Raw genomic sequence first — 23,293 nt, forward strand, 5'->3', positions numbered from 1 at the left:
TCAGAGGCCTGTTTGAAGGCTGCAACAGTCTAAAGCCAACAGCTCACACTGTGTCCTCTGCAGGACAGAATGCTGAAGCCTTTAGTGTGTATCTGATCTTTGGTGGCTCTGTTTCAGTGCTGAATATCAGCATTTTAAGAGAGTAGAAGGGCAGAAGCACAACCTGCCTACCTCCATCAGTACATCTGCAAGCTGAAAACAAGGAGATGACCACAAGTTAAGTTGTTTCTGTTTGTTTTCTGTCTAACCTTTTAAAACTTTCAAGGGCAGTTTTAAAGATAAATATGAAGAATTACTCCCAGACCTGGGAAGTGAAATTGCTTAATGAATTAAAAGTCCGCAAATTTGTGTAGGTCTGGTTTCCTGTGACTGAACTGAGTGGGAAGTAGGTCATCATGAATAGGATAATGCAATCACTTTCATACAAAATATTTAATTGCGTCTTGACAAATAGAGTAGTTGGACTGTGAAGTACATCATCAAGGTCTGTCTGTGTGTGTGTGAAAGAGAGATAACACAGCACAATCTGTCCTCATTTGTCTCAGTGACAAGATAATAACACCGTTCAAACTGACAGTGGCTGTTTCTGCTCGCTGTGATTTAAGAGGAACATAATGAAAAAAGAACCATGGCTATTCACTGCTGCGTAATAATCTGGGAAACTTATGTTTTATACATATTTTTGCTTAATTCAACAAGAGCAACATCAATAATGCAGTGCAATGTACATTTTTAAGAATCTATAATGTATAAAATTAATCACTTGTTCTGTCTTTGGTATTTAAAGTTTTTTTGGGAACTGATGAGGAAAAATGAGAAATAATACAGTATATTTCTTTACTATATAGTATGTTACTAAATTTAACACCAATGCAATATCTTCATTCTTGTCACTGTACAGCTTTCTCAGACACTTTATCATCTACAGCTATATTTGTTTTGGCTACATATAAAATTTTTAGTAGCACTTTTGTGTAAGGTAGTGTTCATAAGGCTACATGACACCTACATAAGCCCTTCATGACAACTGACATAGACCTGCATGTACATTTATAGACATCATTTGTCATAAAGGTTGCATTTGCAAACTATGATGTCATGTTGACGTAACACCTGTTTCGAGTAACAGTGTTTTTTTCCTAATGTTAGGTTGTGTCATGACACTTTTTGTGGTGAAATGACTTGACAACTGACTTACAGTCTTCCCCGAAAGTATTCTAATGGCGAGGTCAACTCTTTTTGTTATATACACTGAAGACATTTGGGTTTAGTATCAAAAAATCGAGACAACAGATCATAATTTCAGCTTTTATTTCCTGATATTTATATTTAGATGTATTAAACAACTTAAAACATGGCACCTCTTATTTAAACCCACCCATTTTTCAAGTGAGCAACAATGTTGGGACTTGTGACTGACATGTACAGGGTGTCCCCAAAAAAAATGACAATTTCGTAGTGTAATAACAGCCAGTTGTCCCTCAAATTATCTCAAATTTTAACAAAATGTGTAAAACTAACCAAGTTTAATTTTTAATGTTTTATTTTCTGGTTGAAGAATGGCCTTCACTAGAAATGAAAAGGCATTTTGTGTGTTAGAATATGCACGAACACAGTCATGCAGCGTGCATTTTCGAAAAAATTCAATAAAAATGCAGTAACTGGAAAGCAGATTTGGACATGGCACAAAAAATTCAAAGAGGAAGGCTGTCTGTGGGCGAAGGGATCTGGACGACCACCAGTAACGGAAGATATTACATTTCTGAAGCTTTGTGAAATCAGTTATAAAATCTACATCCGTCTGAATTTCTTGTTCGAATTTTGATAAATAAATCTTGTATTGTTCAACATGAAGCCTATTTAATTTCGTTTGCCCAGGACATGGAGTTACTCAGATATTCACATCTCAAATGATGTCAATTTTTTGGGACACTGCATTTCTTGTTGCCCTGGTTTGCCCTGTTAGATTGATTTTTGAACAGGTAACAGCTCTGAATGTCTAGTCTTGGTTTAAACCCTGGGTTTCACCTGTGAAGACTGCATTTGTTCTTAAAAAGGATAAACCAACATGAAGACCAGAAAGCTGTCTATTGGCGAAAAGCGAGCTATTTTGAAGCGGAGAAAAGAGGAAAAATCGAGCAGAGCCTTTGCAGAAGCATTGGGCATAACACAACAATTTGTCCTGAATGTCCTGAAAAAGAAAGGAACTGTGTGAGAGCTGTGACGAAAAGCCAAAAAACAACAGTGACATCACCACTAACCTCCACAGTGCAGGGGTAAAGGGACCGCAATCCACAGTTCAAAGAAGACTAAGAGAGCAGAAATATAGAGGCCATACCACAAGATGCAAACAACTCATCAGCAGTAAGAATCGGAAAGGCCAGATTGGAATTTGCAAAGAAATAAAGAGATGAGCCACAAAAGTTACGCATCAGTTTTATAAACTGCTGAGACCAAGATTAATCTTGACCAAACTGATGGAAACGGTAAAGTGTAGAGAAAGAAAGCATCTGCTCATGATCCAAAACATACCAGCTCATCAGTAAAGCATGGTGGAGGTAGTGTGATGGCCTGGTCTTGCATGGCTGCTTCGGGAACCAGCAGCCAGAATCCTTATTGATGATGTATCTCATGAAGTCAGAAGTCTAGGCAAACATTCTGTCTGCCTGTTCAGAGAAAAGTACATCCAGTCTACTCGGGAGGAGCTTCACCCAGCAAGACAATGACCCTAAACACACCAAAGGACTTCATCAGGGGCAAAAAGTGGAAGGTTTAAACCTGGTAGGTGTCATAAAGCATTATGAGTGCTGCCCTACAGTAAATTGCTCAATAAAGTTGCCCAATAATAGCTTCGTAGTAAAATCATTTGATGAACATACTCACAAAGACATTGGTTGGGCAGGCCACTATTGAAAACATTGATTCCAAACGTTTGAGCTGTTGTGTATTTTAGTCCTACAGGATGCAGCGCTATAAACATTTATCATATTTATCAAATTTCCATAATAGCCCAACTGCAATGGACAAACATTCATGAAGTATAATCTGTGAACTGTATTTCAATACATTACCAGCTTGGATAATTGAAAAATGTATGGCCTTAATTAAACATTTATGCACTTATAAATGTCTGGTGTTTTATTTGGCCGAAATCTTAATTCAGTTATTGACCATTCACCTGTGCCACCACTGCAGCTGTTTGGAGTTCTAGGTAAGTGTTTCTCTGTCACAGTAGCTTGTATTGTGATGAGCCTTTATCCTTGTCAGATGCAAGAAATGGCAAAACATGTATTAAACATATAGGTTTGCCTATTGATTAATCCATTCAGTTCTTGCTTTCCTTCAACCATAATCTTTATAATCAGAAAAGGTCAAACACAAAGAAACCAAAAGAAAAAAAAGCAGCAATATAATTTTAGGTTTTTTGACGGTTACTGGTCAAGTTGGTGGTGCTGCTTTTCCTTATACCACCATCAGGATTTATACTGGTTTAAATTAGAACCTTGTAGGCCCAAGTAGTGGAGGCACAGAGAGGCCTGTGTAATGATCTGTGTGATGGTAGAAGGTGCATTGCAAATGAACTGAGCTATGAGATAAGCTGTTGCTCAGACGTCAGTTCTATTGTGATTTTATAAATCAGTTTTTTCTTTGTGTCACCACAATTGGCACCGTGATAATAATCACAACTACACAAACAGACAGAATGACCGAAGTCAATATTTTACAGATTTTGTTCCTTTTCAGTTCTGCTTCCTTCTTCTTCAGCAGGGAGTCGAAGCCTGGGGTGTAGAGATCTTCCAGCCAAAAGTTCAGTTTCCTAGGGTCTTCCTAGAACAGAACAGATTTATGTGAATTCAACATGAAGGAGCAAGACCATATTCCAAATCACACACATGATCACTCAGACAAATCACTGCTTTCTTTCTAGTGAATCATCTTACCACAGAGGGCTGATCATATGTTTCACAAACTAATCGTTAGCGTATACACCCACTGGCCACGTTACTAATAAGCCACTATCACGTCAGCGTTAATGCAGTGCTGAGGAAAATCCACCTCCTATATAATACCTGCACAACAGTGGTCCTGTGGGGGTCCTGACCATTGATGAGCACATGAAACAGATGGAATAATATCTGCTATTGTAGATATTAACTGCAACATGCACCTACAGTACACATTCAGAGACCACTGTTCATTTATTTAAGTTCCAGTCAAAACAGCCATTAACCTGAATAATAAGCCTTAGTATATAGGGATTTTGAGGGCTCAGTCACAGAAGCCATACAATAATACAAGTTTTTAGGAGGTAGGAAGACAACTATGGGTCTGAAAGAACGTGCAGCTGTTAAGAAGCTGTTACTGAGAAAAGGAAATTGACAAGTGCATTGTTCTGAAAAGGCCGGCAGCTTTTTTGTTTAATGTACAATTAAGTCCAGACTTCAACTGAGTCCAGACCTCAACATCACTGAATGTGTTTGGGATTACTTGGGTGGTGAGGAGCAGAAAATGCAACCAACTTCTATGACTGAACATTAGAGATGAGAAAAATGCAGATTATTTGTTGTTGATGGCTTTAGTCTTCTGTTAATTATATGCTTTCTGCTTTTTTTTCATAAGCACTTGTACTTGATGGCTGTTTTAACTAGTAATGAAATAAATAAAGGGTGGGCTATGACTTTTGTTCACTGCATATGGTAAGTGGACCTGATAAAATGGACAGTGAGTGTAGATACAAGGGAATAAAGTGGCCAGTACGTATGTATTAGCATATGTCTAAAAATTAATTCCTTTTTAATATCAGTACACCTGTGGAATCAACTTTTGTTCGTCATGAGCCTGAAGCTAACATTTGACAATTTTCCTTTCATTTTATAAGTGATTTCTCGGTTTAACTCCATAGTGAAAATGTTCCTGGATCCAAATAACCCCAGCTATGCTAAGTACATGCTCTAGCATAATGATAATATGAATGCAGAACTCAGCGTGACTGGAATTTAAATTACACTGCTTTTGATTTGTCGTGTGCATTTTAAAGTTATGACTATGTAATTACGAGCGTTACTGTCATCATCATCCTGCTGAGTGTGCATCTGGAGTAGAGTGAAACACAATAAAGCTTCCAGCAGTTATGGCTGTTCCCATTATATTCATTCTGATATTCTCAGTCGAACCCCTGAAACGTTGAGACCTGATGTCTTGGTTTTTGATTACAAAACTTTTGTTTGTGTTTGTTTTTTTACACCATTTTTCACACCATTTGAAAACTGCAGTTCCTCTTCAAGTTGTGTGAACTTTTCATGATGAATGGACTATAAAATGGTCCAAAATTACTGGTACTAAATCTCTTTATATTACCATATTAAAATTAGAACATATTTTTCTTCCTCTGGAAATCTATAAACGCTGACAGTTTGCTTCCCGACAGTCAGGAACAGCATATATCCATATCATCCACTCAGGAGTGTCCAATCTTATCCGCAAAGGGCCGGTGTGGCTGCAGGTTTTCACTCCAAACAAGCTGAAGTACACCTGATTCTATGTGTTTAATCAGTTGGTCTTAGTCTTCAAACATTTCGTCAGGTGACCTCCTGCTTTGTTGGAGTGAAAACCTGCAGCCACACCGGCCCTCTGCGAATAAGACTGGACACCCCTGCTCTACAGACTTCCTGCAGTTAACAACACTCTGTATCACTTCAACGTGAAAGGGCGGGGCTAAACTGCTGTAGGCTGAAGAGGTAATAGGTAAATATGTTCATGGTTTGGACTGCAAAACCATGATGGATTCAAAACAGCTCAGTTCTGTATATGAACTCTGTGGCTCGGACAGGGAGCCTGGTTTTCTGGACTATCCCATTCCTCTTAAGACTCCTTATCCTGGATTGGTTGGGTGACATTACATCTGGTGACATTTAAACTTTAAAGCATCAAGTAACAGTGTGAACTGATAACACCAGTATTGATTGTCACTGGCTTTATCTGTCCTCTGTCCTGTCCAACTGTGCCATTTACTCATATTAAAACTTTTGCCTTAACACATATTTGCTCCAGCAGTAATTACAATAGTATTATGACTGAATATAGACAGGTATTTACATCTGTTAAAGAAATAGTTTGGCGCAAAATCTAATTTACACTTTTTTTGTCTTATCCCAAATGTAGTTATTCATCTAAGACATATTTGGTGTCTGAAGTTTGCTTTTAGGTTATGCACTGGATCATTGAGTCTAATGTAGCTGAAAAGTAATGGAAACTTCAACTCATTAATCCTGTTAATTAGCATGCCTAATTCCGCACACTCGCCTCAAGATTAAGTGATCTATGATAGACTTACTTATGTGGTTCCTAACAGTGTACAACATGCTGTCATCCAAAAAATCAAAATCATGTTGCAGAGCTAATGGCAGTAGTAGCAACATCTGGAAGACCAGCACAAAGCTAAAGAAGGAAACATCAGACACTAAACATAGGTTAGCTGACTGGCTACATTTAGGATAAGGGTAAAGTTGTGTACATTTTTTCGTAAATGATCCTTCACTGTTTAATAGGAACTTAAGCTACCGAACAACTTGCTGCTCAGTCCAGTTTTCAGTGTTGGTTTTGTTCTTTTAGGCTCCAAATACTACCACTCTGTACCTGTAGATACTCTGCTAGGTTGCCATGCATTGCGTGTCTATCATAGTCCTCGATGGTCCAGGAGGGTTTGGTCCTGTGGTTCTCCTCAGCTTCAGCAGTCCGTATGTCCATGTAGAGGGGGTTCTTTTTGATCTTTGGTTTCAGAGTGAGTGGTGTGATGTGCTGCTCCAGCTCGCGGTCTCTGAACTCCAGGCTGACAACTGGAGGCCGCTGACCTTCTGTGCCTCTCAGCCCCCTCCGCTCTCTCTGTACAGAACAAACGTCCAGAACAAACTGTTAAGCTCGGATTGAAAAGGACAGGGACATCAGGACAGTTTCAGCTACTCCCTTTGGATTTGTGGTTCCTTTGGAAGACTACAGTGATTCATCATTGCCATTTTTAAAAATGCTTGCAGTAATAACACTCCTCAGCACTTCAACATGAATGGGTGGGCTACATTTCAGTAGGCTAAAGGAGTGGTCATATATGCTAATATAGTTCCTTATATGAACTGTACGGGTTAGGACAGAGGTGGGAACTCTGGTCCTGGAGGGCCGAATCCCTGTACAGCTAAATTTCAATATTCCACGATTTAGGCCCTTTAACTGCTGAGGCCCTAAGTGCTTTAGGCCCTAAGTGCTGGAAATGCCAAAGGAACACTTGTCTGGCTTTGTTAGCGACAGAATGGAGGGCTTTCTGAACATGATGAATAAAATATGCTCCATAAGGGTGGCGCACTCTGAATGATCTCTCTGTAAACACTGTTGCATAAGTGATGAAAGCCTGTAGCAACAAGCACATATCTTGCAACGAGACAGATTTCACACGGGGCTGAGAAACACCCTTATTCACCCAGACTGAGCCTTGATCGCTATGTGTAACTTAGAGTTAGAAGTCTCCAGTGAAAGGTGCTTTTTTGTTGTTTTTTTTAAGTCTCTGCACAGGGAATAAAATTTTGATCTGTTTCAATAAATGCTGCACCATGACCGCTGCTCAGTCTCTGATGTGGGTTTGCATCAGTGCAGGTCTGTTCAACAAAGAGATTTCTCTCAAAACTAAAGCCATATTTCACACCAGAAAAGATATGATGCACCCAGTAAAACCTAATGTTGCGATTACTTATATTTAGTTATGATAAAATAGTGCATTCCTATGACACAGGTCCAAACAGGCCCAAATATATCTGAGAATATTCCTTACACAATCTTCAAGACACTCACCCTGAAAACAAACAACTGTATCTCATCTTAATTGTAAATAGGATCTCAACCTAAAGTTCAGGTGTACTCAGTTCTTGTTTATATTTATTTTTCAAAGAAACTAATTGCCTTACATTTTTGGACTGAAGCAACTGCCCATTGACTTTATTATAGGAGTATTTTGAGTCAACTGGTTCTTTTTGCTGTTCATCCATCAACCATATGATACAGATGTGCCAGATTGAAAGCAGGTTGAAAAAGGTTGAAAAAAGTATACCTTTAATGTGCAGCACTGTCCAGCAGTCAGAGACCACCCTTCATTTGTTTAATTTCCGGTCAAAATTAAGTACAAGTTATTCATTTTTGTCCAAGATAAAATTATCCACTTGTATATTGAAAGGAAAACAATCATGCAAGACCTGGTAGACACCAAAACTGCCACCATTAGACAAACAGTATTTAAAGCTTTCAGCTTTGAGAGAAAATCAAGCTTCACTCCTGCTTCACATCTGAAAAAATCCACAGGTGCTTCTGTCCATCCTTCCACTGAGAAAAGACAGCCCAACACTATGAGTCTGAAAGGACATGTAGCTGTCAAAAAGCTGTTACTGAAACAATGGACTGACCTCAACATCAATGAATGTGTCTGAAAGGCAAGAAGCAGAAAGTGCAACCAACTTCAAAGACTGAACTTTGGAGGTGTGAAAAAAATATTCCTGCAGATTTCTTTGAAAAACTGAAAGCAAGACTTCTGAAAAGAATGGAAGCCGTAATAAACATAAAGAGTGGAAACAGTAGTTGGTGAGTCTTCTGTGTAATTCTCTGTTTAATATATCATTGCTGTTGTAACAAACCCCTGTACCATTCTTTGAAAACACTAGCTGACCTTTACCTTGCGTGAAATTTTCATGATGAATGAACCAACAGAAAGAATTTTACAATTGGAAAAACTATTTTTACATTAATTTCCATAATCAGTAATGTTTTTTTTTTCCTGTAAAGTTGCCATTTTGGAGATACAAGGTTTTGTTTTGATGGTATTGATATGTTTTCTACTTTTTCCCTGAGAGTAAAAAGTCAGTAACTTAAGGTCGTTTTGACTCAAAATAAAAAAAAGAAGGGTGGTCTCTGATTTTGCACAGTACTGGAGGTGTTTAAGTAAATGGTGTCACTTAATTTTTCTGTGATAAAACAAAGATCAGAATAAAAATCTACTGGGCGTCTAAATTAGCATGAATAAGTTTTCAAATAACCACTGACCTGTCAGATTGTCTCGGCCCCTCCTGTTGTGTTGATGAAGCTGCTAAGCTGTTTAGCTTTTAAATATCAGCACCTACCTGTGAATACACTCTGTTCTGCCACTGCCTCTGGCCAGAGAGTGCTGCCCCAATCTGGAACATGCCGTGGGTGGCTGGTAGCATCCCCACATCCAGCTGGAGGAATTTCTCTGGATGGTTATTGTTGGGGAGAACGGTGATGTCCATGTTCTTCGCCCAGATACAGTGGCCTTCTGAGTCTGACTCAGTCTGACTGCACTAATGACTTATTAATGAAGAAGCAGGTGTGTGTAACCCTATCTAACCTCAGCGGCCTGGTTAACATAACCCATACTGCTGAGCAGAGGAAGAAAAGCGGGGAGTCATGCCGCACCCACAGGCTACTGATTAAGGCTTTAAAGGAAACCAAGTGTCCACATATGATCCCATACTTCACTTTTCCACTCTCATAACTACATAACTTACATATTATCACTTTTGTAACAAAGCCTTTTATCTCAAAATGGTAACTTTACAGGAAAAAGGAGAACAAATGTCCATTTTTACTGGTCCATTTAACACAAAATATTCACAATGGAGATTTTGATACGATAGTGACAATATTATTTTCACAGTAGTTACTGAGCAACACATTTTAATATCAATAACTGAACAGTAGGCCTGGAGTTCATGAGGTTTAAGAGGCATTATGGCCAAAATGAAAAGTATAACCAGTGCTACATCTGTTGTAAACATACCTATTTATCTCCTATAGTGATGCCACAATAGTACCAAGAGTTTTAACTAGGAAATTCCCTCAGTTCACGTATCCTGAAAGTGGGATACACCTGAAAAATTGAAAGGGCTTTGGGGGGGTTGCATGAGAAGAGTTGCTGAACACAGTAGATCCACTGTAATCAGTTCCACACAAATTAAATACACTATAGGGCCAATAGGGCCAAAAGTGTATGTACACCTGACCATCGCACCTATGTGAGCTTGTTGGACACCCCATTCCAAAATCATGAGCATTAACATGGAGTTGACGCCCCTTTGCAGCTATAACAGCCTCCACTGGACTGAGAAGACTTTCCACAGAATTTTGGAGTGTGTCTTTGTGAATTTGTTCCCATTCACTCAAAAGAGCATTTGTGAGGATAGGCACAGATGTTTGATGAGAAGGCCTGGGTTCCGTTCTAATTAATTCCAAAATTGTTCAGTGGGGTTGAGGTCAGGGCTCTGTGCAGACCACTGGAGTAACTCCACCCCACACCATGTCTTCATGGAGCTCGCTTTGTGCACAGGGGCACAGACATGCTGGAACAGGAAAGAGCCTTCTACATACTGCTGGCCACAAAGCTGGAAGCATATAATTGTCTAAAATGTCTTTGTATGCATAAACATTACCCTTCGCTGGAACTGAACCCTGAAAAACAACTCCCTTCTCCACCAAACTTTACTGTTAGCACTATGCATTCCTATAGGTAACGTTCTTCTGGCACTGTCCAAACCCAGATTTATCCATCAGACTGCCAGATAGTGAAGCATCATTCATCACTACACTCGTACATAGTGATCTTAGGCTTGTGTTCTGCTGCTCAGCCATGGAAACCCATTTAACAAAGCTCCCGATGCACAGTTCTTGTGCTGATGTTGCTTCCATGGGCAGTCAGATGATTTTTACGTGCTACGTGGTCCAGCACTCTGCAGCCCTGCTCTATATGTTTGCTTCATGGCTGAGTTGTCACTGCTCCTAGATGCTTCCATGTGAAAATAATAGTGCTTACAGTTGACCAGGGAAGATCTGGCAAAGTCATAAAGTGACTTGTGACCAATGTGGCATCCTATGGCAGTGCCATGTTTAAAGTCACTAAGCTTTTCAGTATGACCCATTCTGCTGACAGTGTCTGTCATTGGAGATTGCATGGCTATGTGCCTGATTTTACACTGCAGTTAACAATGGGTGTGGCTGAAAAAACTGAACTCAGTAATTAGTAGTGTCTGCATACTTTTGGCCATACACTGTGTGTTACATCAACTTGAGTACTTACACATACTTATTATGTTGATGTAACATATTTCATTCCTGTTGAGCCAATCTCTCCATTTAAGCAACTTCCCAGTGTGCTAGAAACAGAGGCCTTTGTGATGCCTGACTTTTATAGCACGAATTTCAACCAAGTCAATGTGTATATTATACACAGTATCACAAGACTTTTACAGTTTCAGCTGTTTTGGAAAACGACTGCTGAAGTCCTTAGGGGGAAAAGCATAGGACTGAATCCTTTTGTTGTAGTCTACTGCATTTTCAGATATGACATATTTCCTACCACTAGAGGTCGATATGCACTGGGTGATAATTGAGGTGTCATAGATCAGAGTGGGTAGTCATAAAGCATCAGATGGATGGATGGATGGACAGATAGATAATCTTGATTCATATAGCATGTTTCATGCTGGTGGTAGCTCAAAGTGCTTTACAGGCAGGTGATAAAGCTTAAAAGTATAAGTATTCATTTAGAATCATATAAGAAAATGACAGATCAAATTAACAAGATAATACTAAAAGACAGAGTTTAAATTCAATGCTAAGTTAAAGAGATATGTTTATAAATGTTTCTTAAAAGTGAGCACTGAGCTGGACTGTCTGATAAAAGGGGGAGCTGAGTTCCCCAGTTTAGAAGTATAATAAATGAACAAGGCCACTCCACATTTTCTGTATTTTACAGAAAGTATTTACAGAAGGTCTGTATCTGCAGATCTAAGATCACATGCTGGAACATGAACAGGCAGACATTCTGTGATGTAAACGTGTGCTAGTTCATTTAGAGTCTTTAAAACTAAAAAACTAGTAGCAATATTGGTTTCAGTATCAGAAAAGAAAAAGTGCCATCATGCCATCTGCAATAACAGACAGACAGACAGACAGAACTGAGGTGATTCCGTTGAAAACAGCTCATTTTGAAGCTTAGCAGTTTTTTAAAGAAGCGATATTGGGTTCTCTTGGCAAACACGCAAGGTTTCAAAATGTGAATCAAAAAAGAAATCATGGTGTTGCACAATCTCTAATAGACAGATAGGCAGACAGACAAAGTCATAAAACATCAGTTAGACAGAGAGATGGATGTTTTGGGCTTTGGCACATTCTAATTACATTCTGCTCTGCTGCTCTGACTCATCTCCTAATTGCCTTCATGAGTTGATTTGGGTGTGTGAAAGCAGGATAAACTCTATAATTGTTCTTCAAAACTTGAATTTGGCGTGCTCGGCCTACATGCCTCTCAGAATGGACGACATGGCACCTCTGGGATCCTGGAGTACTCTGCAGGGCACTGGGGTGTGGCGCTTTGACAGGGTGAGCCAAAAAGGCATTTACTGCAGGAAATGAAAAACAAAGTGGAAACCCAGATGATCTGTAATAAATAATAATTAAAAAACACATTCTAAATATACGAATCAGGCTTTATTTACACTTTCATCCTTTGTAAAACAGTACATTCTTATTTGCTCAAGATGGCCAAAGTAGTTCATGTGAGGTCTTGGGGCAAATCTTCAAGTACACCCATATAAAAATGGGATTTTAAAATCAGAGCGTGGTATGAAGCAACTAGGCAGTTTTTGACTGGCAAACTACAATGATATGCACAAAAAAAGCATTTTAAACCACAACGGGATCTGTGTGATGTACAGCCAGAGAGGCTTTGAACAGACTTTGGTATGCTAATGGTATTGTGGCCCTCCGGGAACGCGAATGAATCAGCTGAGCTGGACGTTCAATACACTAAATCTGACATCTCGGAAGAATCGGTTCGGTGAGGTGAATCGAACTTTCCATTAATTGATTACTGCAAGCTGCTAATAGGAAGATAGATTCAGTTTAACGAACCGACTCCTTCGAACTTGCCGTTCCAATGAATCGAAAGTCCGAGTCAATAATTCATTTTCGTTCCTCGGTGATTAATCAAGTTTATTTTCCCCCTATCTTCTTCATATGTAATGATTTTCTGTTCAAGCAGTAAGAGTCTGGTGTCCTCTGCTTAATAAGGAATTCCATGAATACACAAAGCACCAACACATCAAGAAATAGGAGGGCGGCTACAGTGAAAATGCGTGTTCTGTTACGATAATTTTCTAAAGTTATGACGTGTAGATAACCAGTATAACTAGTAAATAAACGTGATTCGAATTGTATCGCAATCCTTCAGCCTATAACATGGATGTAAACGTGTGGATTCAGTTGCACTTGTGAATCGGTTCGACAGTTTTATTGAAAAGAATCAGTTCGAAAGAACGGTTCGGTTAGGAGTCGGACAGCGCTACCACCAGCTCCGCGCTCCGCTGGTTCTCCCTGTAGACGGCAGTTTGGGAAGAGGAGCAGTGGGCTGCTTTCTTTCGCTCCGCCCTGTGACAGTCTAGCGAAAAAAAACTCCCCTTACTTTTGCTGCCGGGGGCTCATCCTGAGGTCACGGCGACCAGGACAAGCAAACGGTCGAAACAGGGAAAAGTATGTAAGTCAGACCAGCGTAGTAGGTTAAGTTCTTTAGGGTATCACTGTTTGTCAAAGTGTAACGTACACAAAATGGCGAGTCAGACGGAGGATGCGTTAACGTTAGCTAGGTGGCGGAGGAATCGCTGTGGCTACCTAAACTGAGGGGGGAAGTCTTCAACTGTCGGCATTTTTTTCCAGAAAGAGTCTTAAAATCACTATGGCACATAAGAAGTCGGAAAAGGAGGGAGTGAACTCAGTGAGCCGAAAACACCAGCCGAGTGAAAATGTAATGCTTTGCTGAGGCGACGAAGAGTTGGAGCTTCGTTCTCTTTCTAACGTTTCTAACGGACCGTCCAGCAACTCTCTCAGCCGAGCGGGACGCTTAAAACATTTTCCGAAGGATTTCTTTCTTTCTCCGCAAGAATGTGGTTTTGTTTACAGAAGCAGAGCCATGGCCGTCTGCGGTGCTCGGACAAACGCGACGTTGTTTCTCTCTGGAAGAAAAAAACGCCAACTCTTTCATCGCCTCAGAGTTTCTAACGCGCTCGCTCCTCCATGTGTTTACTCGGCGTCGAGGACCCGCTCGGAGCTTCTCCCTTCAGCCGCAGCTTAGCTCACCATGCTCGCTCGCCGGTCCTGTGAAGCCGACCAAGCCGAGGATATCAGTAACGTTCATTCGCTCGTACCCTTCGTCTCCCGCCCGTTGATGCCACCACCACCATGGCGGTGAGGTCCAGGAGACCGTGGCTGAGTGTGGTTGTTGGGGTCGTGCTTGGTTTCACCGCCGCGTCCTGGTTCGTCGTGCCGGCCGTCGTAGAGCTCAACGGCGGCGCCAAGAGAAAGTCTCCGGCGTGCTCGCACCACAGAGACAGCGGCGGGGATTTGGCTGTGGGGAAAGTTTGGGAGGCCGGTGGAAGCTCCAGCACCGCGGCCGGCCGCACTTGGCGCAGGGAGGAGAGAGAGGAGGTGGAAGAGGGAGAGGAGGAGAGTGCCTCCAGGACAGGCAATGGCGACCCTCCACCCAAACGCTTCCTATATGTGGGGGTCATGACGGCCAAGAAGTACCTGGACTCCAGGGCGGTCGCTGCCCATAAGACGTGGACGCGGAGTATACCGGGGAAGGTGGAGTTTTTCTCCAGCGAAGGCTCAGACGTGGTGCCCCTGCCAGCCCCCGTCCCTGTAGTCTCATTATCAGGGGTGGATGATTCATATCCGCCTCAGAAGAAGTCCTTCATGATGCTCAAGTACATGCATGACCATTACCTGGACAAGTACGAGTGGTTCATGCGAGCAGACGACGATGTCTACATAAGAGGTGAAATGAGGGGGTCTGCTTCTTTGAAAACTGCTTTTCTGTGCGTGTGGTCTAAATTTAAAGTTGTGAAATAAGTCAGGCAGTATATTCAATGGCCATATTTCCTGACAAAGGAAATATACTTTAAGCCAAAGCTGCTGGCCATCACTGAATCACTGCATAGACGAGAAGGTGAACATACTCTAATAAGGAGAAGATAAGAGCCTCAAGTTTCAGCCTTATCTTAATAGCCCAGTACATTCAGTGCAGAAATAACCAGGCTTACCTTGATGGTTACTCCACTTTCCTGATGTACAGAAAGCCATCGTAAATTAGGCTTTTGAACTGCCAACACGGTAACTTTCAACATGAGTTAGTTTTGAAAAAGGCAAGCTTAACTACATGTCATGTACTTTATAGACCATCTACTGCGGTGATGCCAAATCCAGGTCCTGGAGACCTACAATGTAGAGTTTAGCTCCAACCCTAATCTAACACACCTTATCTAGTTAATGAAGGCCTTTAGGGTCTTCTGAATAATAGAGTTGGGTGTGTTGGGTCTGAGCTCTCCAAGGTGGAAGATGTCCAGGAGCAGGATTGGCACCTGTGAGTTACTGCATCTAGTTTTGGAAAAAAGTTCCTGTTTTTATCTCATACTGAGTTTATATGTATGGTACATGACTGATCACTATGTATTTGTGCTCTTTTTTGTTTATTTAGACTTGGACTAGTCACTTTATATAATAAGTTTTCATCAGATATCATATGATGCACTTAGAATAACTAGGAATGAACAGTAGACTGTGAACCATGAATAGAAGATTGCTAATGTGCTTCTAGTTGTGTTGTTAATACAGTATTGAGACAGTATAAGCAATGACCATGGTAAATATACATCTTTTTTAATACAATTCTTCATCTCTAAAGCTGGGCTGGGGAACTGAGGGCTGGAGTTTTCCCTGCTCTGACACTCCAACTAAACCTGGCAATTAACTGATGATTTGAATCAGGTGTGTCTGAGCAGGAAAATCACATGTCTTTGCAGGAATCCAGCTGTCCTGGACCCCACCCCTGCTCTACGCAAAGTGAAGTGTTGACTGACTATTGAGGAATACATGAAATTAGGGGTGGGCAATATGGCAAAAATCTAGTATCACAACACTTCAAGATATTTTCGCAGTGCTCGTTATGCATCAAAATCTTTAGTTTATCTGAAGTTCCATATTTAAAAAGTACTATCAAAACTATCAATACAACAATTTGTATTCAGTGTGTCACATGGTGCGCTGCACTAACTTCAGTTAAACAGAACTGATTATGCTTTCTTTGCAATGAAAGATGCAGTTTGTCAGTGTTAAAGTGCTTACGATATTCACAATATGCTGAGAAAAGCATATTGTAACCTAATTTATCACAGTAACGATATCATCACATTGCCCACCCCACAAAGTGCCCAGTACTCTTGTCATGCATATATATAGTTAGATATAGGTAAATACCCACTATGCTGTGTTATGACGTAAATAAGCTGTGATTGCAGTTTAAATTATTGTTGCTGTGTAAAACATGTCCACACAAATGAACATTGATGGTATATTTGTTTCTTAGTTTGATAAGCTCTCTTCATTCCTTTAAAAGTTTAATGTCTGTTGTTTTTGTTTATGTGATTGTTTTTGGACGATTATTTAACTTCCTAAACTAAGAAACAGTTTAGCATTTTGCACATTATTAAAATACAGTAAAAGAAAACAGGGTAGCAGAAATGCTAAACCTGCCATAAGGATTCTTAGGGCACACTGACATTGCAGAACAGTGAAAGACTTGACTAAAGCCTTCAATTGATAATGCTGTAGAGCATTGGGCTGAAATTGGAACAGTATAAATACCCTGTCATTTTAGGACAGCTAAGTGATAAGCCAGCCGCTTTATTACTTACATCTGAAAAAAAGGCTTAATAGATATGTTTCCCTTCTCAAATTTATTTTATTTATTATTATTATTATTATTATTATTATTAACCCTGTTATACAAACAGTAGGGTAATAAACCATGACATGTTTGGTAATAAAGGATATAAAATATTCAGTCAAAAAGGTGAAAGCTGTTTCTCTGAGCTGTTAAGACATGCACAATGAATTTTACTAAGATTAAATGCAACGTAGGTAATCCATATGTATCTCTCTCTTTTTCTCTTTTTCTCTCGCTCTCTCTCCCTCTCTCTCAGGTGAAAAGCTGGAGCTTTTCTTGCGCTCGCTCAACAGCAGTAAGCCTCTGTACCTAGGGCAGACAGGCCTGGGCACCACAGAGGAACTGGGCAAGCTTGCCTTGGAGCCTGGCGAGAACTTCTGCATGGGTGGTCCGGGCATGATCTTCAGCCGCGAGGTGCTCCGCAGGATGGTGCCCCACATCAGCACCTGCTTGAGGGAGATGTACACCACCCATGAAGATGTGGAGGTGGGCCGCTGTGTCAGGCGCTTTGGAGGAACTCAGTGTGTATGGTCCTACGAGGTAAGACATGAGCCTTTATGCGTTCAGACCCTTTAGAGTACCGTAGAGGCTTTGGAAAAAGCCCAAATTAGAGATTGGTGCAGTTATTCAAATATACAGACATTCGGACCCGTCTTATTATTTGTTTTCGAGTCAAACAAGGCATGAGGTTTTTTGGAGTGTGCAATGTAGAACCACACAGGATGTTAAGACACATGCAGCTCATACAGCATCTCGTGTTAAGTGATATTGCAATGTCTAAGCAGAGCTATGTATAGAAGTATTTTAAACGAAAAGATGACAAATTTGTACAGTGTAATTGGTGCAACCACAAGTTATCACTCTGTCCCAGTGGAGAAAGTGAGACTTGTTCTTAATCATCTTTGGACTCACTTCATGACTGAACAAGGGTACATACTTATATTCTTAAACAAGCCTGATTTAACGGGAGCATCTGTTACAGATTAGCATCAAAAATGCTTTCCTGTTGGAATATTCGAACACCATCGGTTTAGAAATGTGGCTGCTCGTATAGCAAACATGGTTATGATTCCTATCCCCAGGGTAAAAGTACTGTTTGTGTGATTTCATTCACTCGGTAGTATGCAGTTTTCTATTCTTTTGTGTATTTTTACTTTCACAACTTTTTGTTCAGACTGGAGGCAAGCAAATGATGTAATTCCCCCAAAATCAGGAGGAAAGACACTAATATTTTCTATATAAACTACAGCCCGTGTTATATACTTGTTTAAATCTGTCCTTATTGAATGTACAAAGCTGTTTGCCAAAGGCAATGAGTATGTGAAGAGGATTATCGTGCTGTTAGCAGTTAATGCGTTGTTCCAAACAACCCACTCGTAATCACTGCATACCTGATGGAACTATGGTATTTTGTTTTTACTGAAGTCACCTGAAAACATTTGGAGATAGAGCAGTGATTGAGAAAAGACATAGCAGATGAGGCATTGTGGTTACTTATTGGTGGAAGGATTTATATTTCTGTATGTTGATCAGTCAGACTCTCTTTAATTGAAAAAAGACTAAAAGAAGTGAGCTTCAAAAGATGTTGAAATTGATTTTCTCTGAATTTAGTGTCGAATTCCCACACCCGTACTAGGTCTCTCACTGACTGTCTGATCTCTGAAGAATCTGGGAGGGCAAAGACTGAAAAGCCTCTAACAGCTTGTTTGTTCTCTAGTCCTGCTTAGTTCTGGCTCAACATTTTAACTTCTGTATGTCTCATCATTGCACGGCTCTTCCATGTCTTTTTACATTAGCATATATACCAGCTAGCTAGCTGCTTTGCGAGACGTTGAATCTGAGGAACTGACTTCTGAGGCACAGAAAATCTAAAGCAGATGATGTGTGAGTGCCTCATTATCTACATTCAGAGTAGGCAAGCCTTGATTTTCTTCTTAATTTGAAACTTGCCAGATGTTTCATTGGTCTGCGGAGTGTCCCAAAGGCATGCCGTGGCTGACAGGTGTGTTGGTAGTGTGCTATTTGAATCTTTTTGTTCAACAAAACCTTGAAGTCGATTCATCATGTCGTTAAGGGCATTCGGCTCTAGGTGCGCTTGCCGTCTGGCTGTCTGATTTTATTATCTCTCTCTTAACTTATTCTCAGCCCCTTCATTATTAATGAGCTTTGTAGGCCTGAATACAGAGCAAGTCTGTGCAACGTTTTAGTCTTTGCAGCTTTTGCAATGGAAGAAAATCTAACTCAAGCAGCCGTATTATCTTTGCAGTTAACATCTACAGGCAAACAGCTTTAGACTTATTCAGCTAGTGAAGAGATTATTAGCTGAACTAGAGAACGCAGTGTTAACCTGTTTACAGGTACTTAGTTGAGCTGTTATTCTGTCTTTTTTTTAAAGATCACAAATTCATACTTGTAAACTTCATCTGGGGTTTTCAGGGCAGCATCCAGTATCTCAATTCACACTCCCGCTCTGTATGTGCTTACTGTTGAACTGTAAATAGTGAAGAAGTGACTTTAATCTTCTAGTACTCATTCATTGAAGTCCATGGAAGTTTTGAAGCTTTTCAGAGGGGAAAAAAAGAAATTTCATTCACAGACAGTTTTTACTAACATACGTAGCATTGTTATTTGGACTATCCCCCCCATCCCACCACCACCACCAGTTTGTTTAATCCCTCGTAAACTGAAATAGCTTTCATGCTCTGAAGAACTTCATATGCATATTGATTAAAGTGGAGGCCTCTCTCTTTCCCCAAGGCTGGAGTCGGGTTAAACCCTCTCTGGTACCACACTCTCCTACTCTCCTGTGCTCCACCAGTGCCTTTACCCGCAATAATGAGAGTATCTCTGCACATGTGTGATGTTTAATTCATTGCCTGTCGTGATGGTGTAGGCATGCTTTTATTTTTTTCATCATATATCTTTTCCCCTTTTGCCGCTGCGTGTAATTGCACATGCTGATGACTTCAAAGGCATTTATCTGTGGGCATTTACAAATTAAAGATTTGTTTTATTCAGCCTGTGATACGCATTTTGTTCCATTTGCAAGCACTTTGGTGCACTGGTCCCTCAACAATTGTAAAAGGGACTCTTTAGATGGCTTGATGTGAAATGAGTTTGTAAAACATTAGTGAACTTGATAATGTAGTCAGCTGTGCGTTCTCTAAAATGTTCCTCAGATAAAACCTGGAACCGCAGTTCATTGCTAATTAAATAGATTAATCACCTGGAAAGGACCACACTAGCTGCTAAAATAATGCATCTTTATGGAAAAACCCAAGCATTTTTCAGTACCGCAGCTTTTGGAAGCATTTAAACACATGTGATTTTAGTTTTATAGCATTATAGGTTCTTCACATGAACCCAGGCTGCCACTGTGGAATGAACTTTATTTTTCTGTTTAGACTCTCAAACCCAATTCCGTAAACATCACAATACCACAAAGCAAAGTAGGTCCTCACATTGGCTCGAGCAGAAATTCAAGGAGATCCGAGCCAACTTCTTCTCTAAACAAAGCTGAGAAACAGAATCCCTCCCACGAAAACAACACTCCTCCAAATCCCCAGGATTCCTTCTGTTCAGTGCGTTCAAACAACACTGTTCACTCCACATACATTTTGAAACACCGTTGTTTTCATGCGTATTATTACACTGGTTATAATATAACTAGCATTACAGCACCACGTGAAGCTCATAAACACAGCACATGTAATCACATTGACACCTTTATTGAGCTTTATGTATATTAGATTTCTGAATATTAGACTTCTGTATGTGACTTTATAATGAAACAGTTGTTGGCTGGTGCTTTTCTGCACAGTGCACAGTGATATTGGAGTCATTTACATCAGCAGATAATTGCTCAAAGAAAAATGATCAGCATCAGGCAAATGTCAAACCCTTATTTGATGACATTTATTGTACTACAGAAGAGTTCAGTGTTAAGGTGACCCTAAAATATCTGCATTTTATTTATTCTACTTATTCTACTATTTGTAACACTATAAAAATAAATGGTACATTTTTCCATAGTGCTAATTGAGGTGAATCTAGTCTCAGTTTCTGCATATTACAAATATTTACGTGTCTGCATCTGCAAATATGTCTTTGGAAAGTAATGTATATCATCATTGGCTCGTAGTTCCCGTATTGGTGCGTCCCTGTATTTTTCAAAAGGGCTTGTAGAAAAATAAGTGAAGGCTTTACTCAACCTTCTTACATCATCTTGTCCATTGTTTGAGCATGTTCTTTTTTTCTACCTGTAGCATGGTTAATATAGTTATCCTTGGTGTACAGCTACCCTGCCCTTGATTACTTTGCTACAAGAATGGATAATTGAACATGTAAAACGTTTAACATGTAGAATTGGAATGATTCCTGTTATTGTTGTGATAATACTGCTAAATCAAGCTGTTGTCTTAATCTGAAAATGTATTTACATTTGCTGTCTGCAGTGTTTGTTGTTGATCAGGATTACAATTCTGTGCCTGAAGTTTAATAGAGTTTGTTGCAGAGGGCTGTCTGTACAATCAGCAGTACTCAGAACACCCAGGTGACTTCAGCGATAATGCTTAAATTCTGCTTGTGATGTCCTTTCTGAGCATGCTGCTTTGTGTCTGCCTGTGCTTACTGAGTGTGTGTGTGTATGTGAGCGGGAGAGAGGCTTGTGCGTACACAGACCAATTTCATGTTTCGTGCACTGTAACATAATATTATGCTTCTGTACAACTATGTGTGTTCAGCTCAGGTGTATGTAAGAGAAAGACCAGACCACGCAAATCATGTTTGTGAAAAGCTTCATGTTGCTGAATATCCGTTCAACTGAAAACGTGTGTAAGATTGTGATCAGGAAGTTGCTAATCTAGACGGTTTCCCGTAGAGAAAGAGAAGCAAGGTCCTCCGAGTGAGGTTTAGGGACGGGCCATGTAGATAAGCAGTTCCCATTCGAGCAGCTAGATTGAGAACTAATCTCTATGCAGCATACTGGTTCTGGATTGCTTCATAGGTGGTTATTAGGAATGTAACAGGACAAACGTCACAATGCAGAGATGTGCACGTTACATATTGATGGAGATGAGAGCTGCATTGTATTAGTTATGTTAATAGAATTATATTAATTTTGCCATCGAATGCAATTGGACTGTCACATGTATTACATCACCTGACCTGCATAGTGTTTAGCTTTCACAATTATATGTTCATGTCACACATGCTTTTTTAATCAGTTGGTTTTGGGCTGAATACATGTACATTTTGTTAATGTAATGGGTCTTAGGAAAACAACAAAGTTCTATTCTATAGTGCTGTATTGCCTTTACACAAAAAAGACTATTTAAATGTTAGTCACAATTAATTATGTGGCAATTTATCATTAGAGTTAGACAGGTATTTTTGAACCCCAAAGGTAGAGATACACTGATACCACTTTTTCACTTCTGATACAGGTCAACCAGTTAATCAAATTCAATTGACTATTGGGTTCAGTTTCACGAGCCACACCCAGGCATGATTACAGCCAGACCTGTTGAACAGTAATTAAGTAGAACCTGCCTGGCAATGTAAAGCAGGCTAGAAGGTCTCAAAAAGCAGCACATGATGCCACGTTCTGAAGAGATCCAAATACAGAGGCGAAACAAAGTCATTGAAATCTGTCTAGTCTAGTCTGGAAATGGTTAAAAAGCCATTACTAAGGCTCTGGGACTCCGGTGAACCACAATGAGAGACAATAACCTCAAATGGAGAAAATTTTGAATAGTGGTGAAAATTTTGAATAGACGACTCATCCAGGGGGTCACAAACCCAGATTAACATCTAATGAACTGCAGGCCTCACTTGCCTCAGTTAAGGTCAGTGTACACGATTCTACAAGAAAGGTTCAAACCACTGCTGACCAAAAAGACCACCAAAGCTCATCTTGTATTTGCTTAAGAACATCTAGATAACCCCCAAGACTTTTGGGATAATGTTCTGTGGACTGATGAGTCAAAGGGGGAACTTTATGAAAGATTTGGGTCCCGTTACATCTGGCAGAAAGCTAACACTGCGTAAGAACATCATACCAACAGTCAAACATGGTGGTGGTAGTTGATGGTCTGGAGCTCTCTACAAGAAAATCCTGGAGGAGAATTTCTGCCTGTCAGTTTGTGACCTAAATCTGAAGGGTAGTTGGGTTATGCAGCAGGACAGTGATCTGAAGCACACAAGCAAGTCCACCTCTGAATGGCTTAAAAGAAACAATATTTCATATTGGCTGAGTCAAAATTCTGATATGAATCCCTTCGAGATGCTGTGGCAAGACCTTGAACGGACAATTCATGCTCAGACCCTCCAATGTAGCCGAATTAAAACAATTCTGCAAAGAAGAGTAAGCTAAAATTCCTCCCCAGTGATGTGAAAGACTCATCACAAGTTATCACAAATGTTTGATTGCAGTTGTTGCTGCCAGTGATGACTCATTTTGAATAAATCTTT

General features: G+C 40.2%; 2 protein-coding genes across 2 annotated transcripts in view; one reads left to right on the forward strand and one right to left on the reverse strand.

Moving 5' to 3' along the window:
• Positions 1–1,294: 1,294 nt before the first annotated feature.
• LOC118824367 (major intrinsically disordered NOTCH2-binding receptor 1-like) lies at positions 1,295–14,236 on the reverse strand. Its single transcript, XM_036594458.1, has 5 exons — positions 14,179–14,236; positions 12,346–12,446; positions 9,153–9,302; positions 6,637–6,882; positions 1,295–3,828 (listed from the first exon to the last, which is right to left on the reverse strand). Exons 1-5 carry the CDS (start codon positions 14,234–14,236, stop codon positions 3,637–3,639), a joined length of 747 nt encoding a protein of 248 aa, XP_036450351.1. The 3' UTR covers positions 1,295–3,636.
• chsy3 (chondroitin sulfate synthase 3) overlaps positions 13,431–23,293 on the forward strand; it is a 45,307-nt gene continuing 35,444 nt past the window's right edge. The window contains exons 1-2 of the mRNA XM_036595337.1: positions 13,431–14,875; positions 17,079–17,362. Of these exons, the coding sequence (XP_036451230.1) occupies positions 14,281–14,875; positions 17,079–17,362 (879 nt within the window). The 5' untranslated portion in view covers positions 13,431–14,280. The remainder of the gene's footprint in view (positions 14,876–17,078; positions 17,363–23,293) is intronic.

Source organism: Colossoma macropomum, unplaced genomic scaffold, assembly GCF_904425465.1.
Source record: "Colossoma macropomum unplaced genomic scaffold, Colossoma_macropomum, whole genome shotgun sequence".
Classification (NCBI taxonomy): Eukaryota; Metazoa; Chordata; class Actinopteri; order Characiformes; family Serrasalmidae; genus Colossoma; species Colossoma macropomum.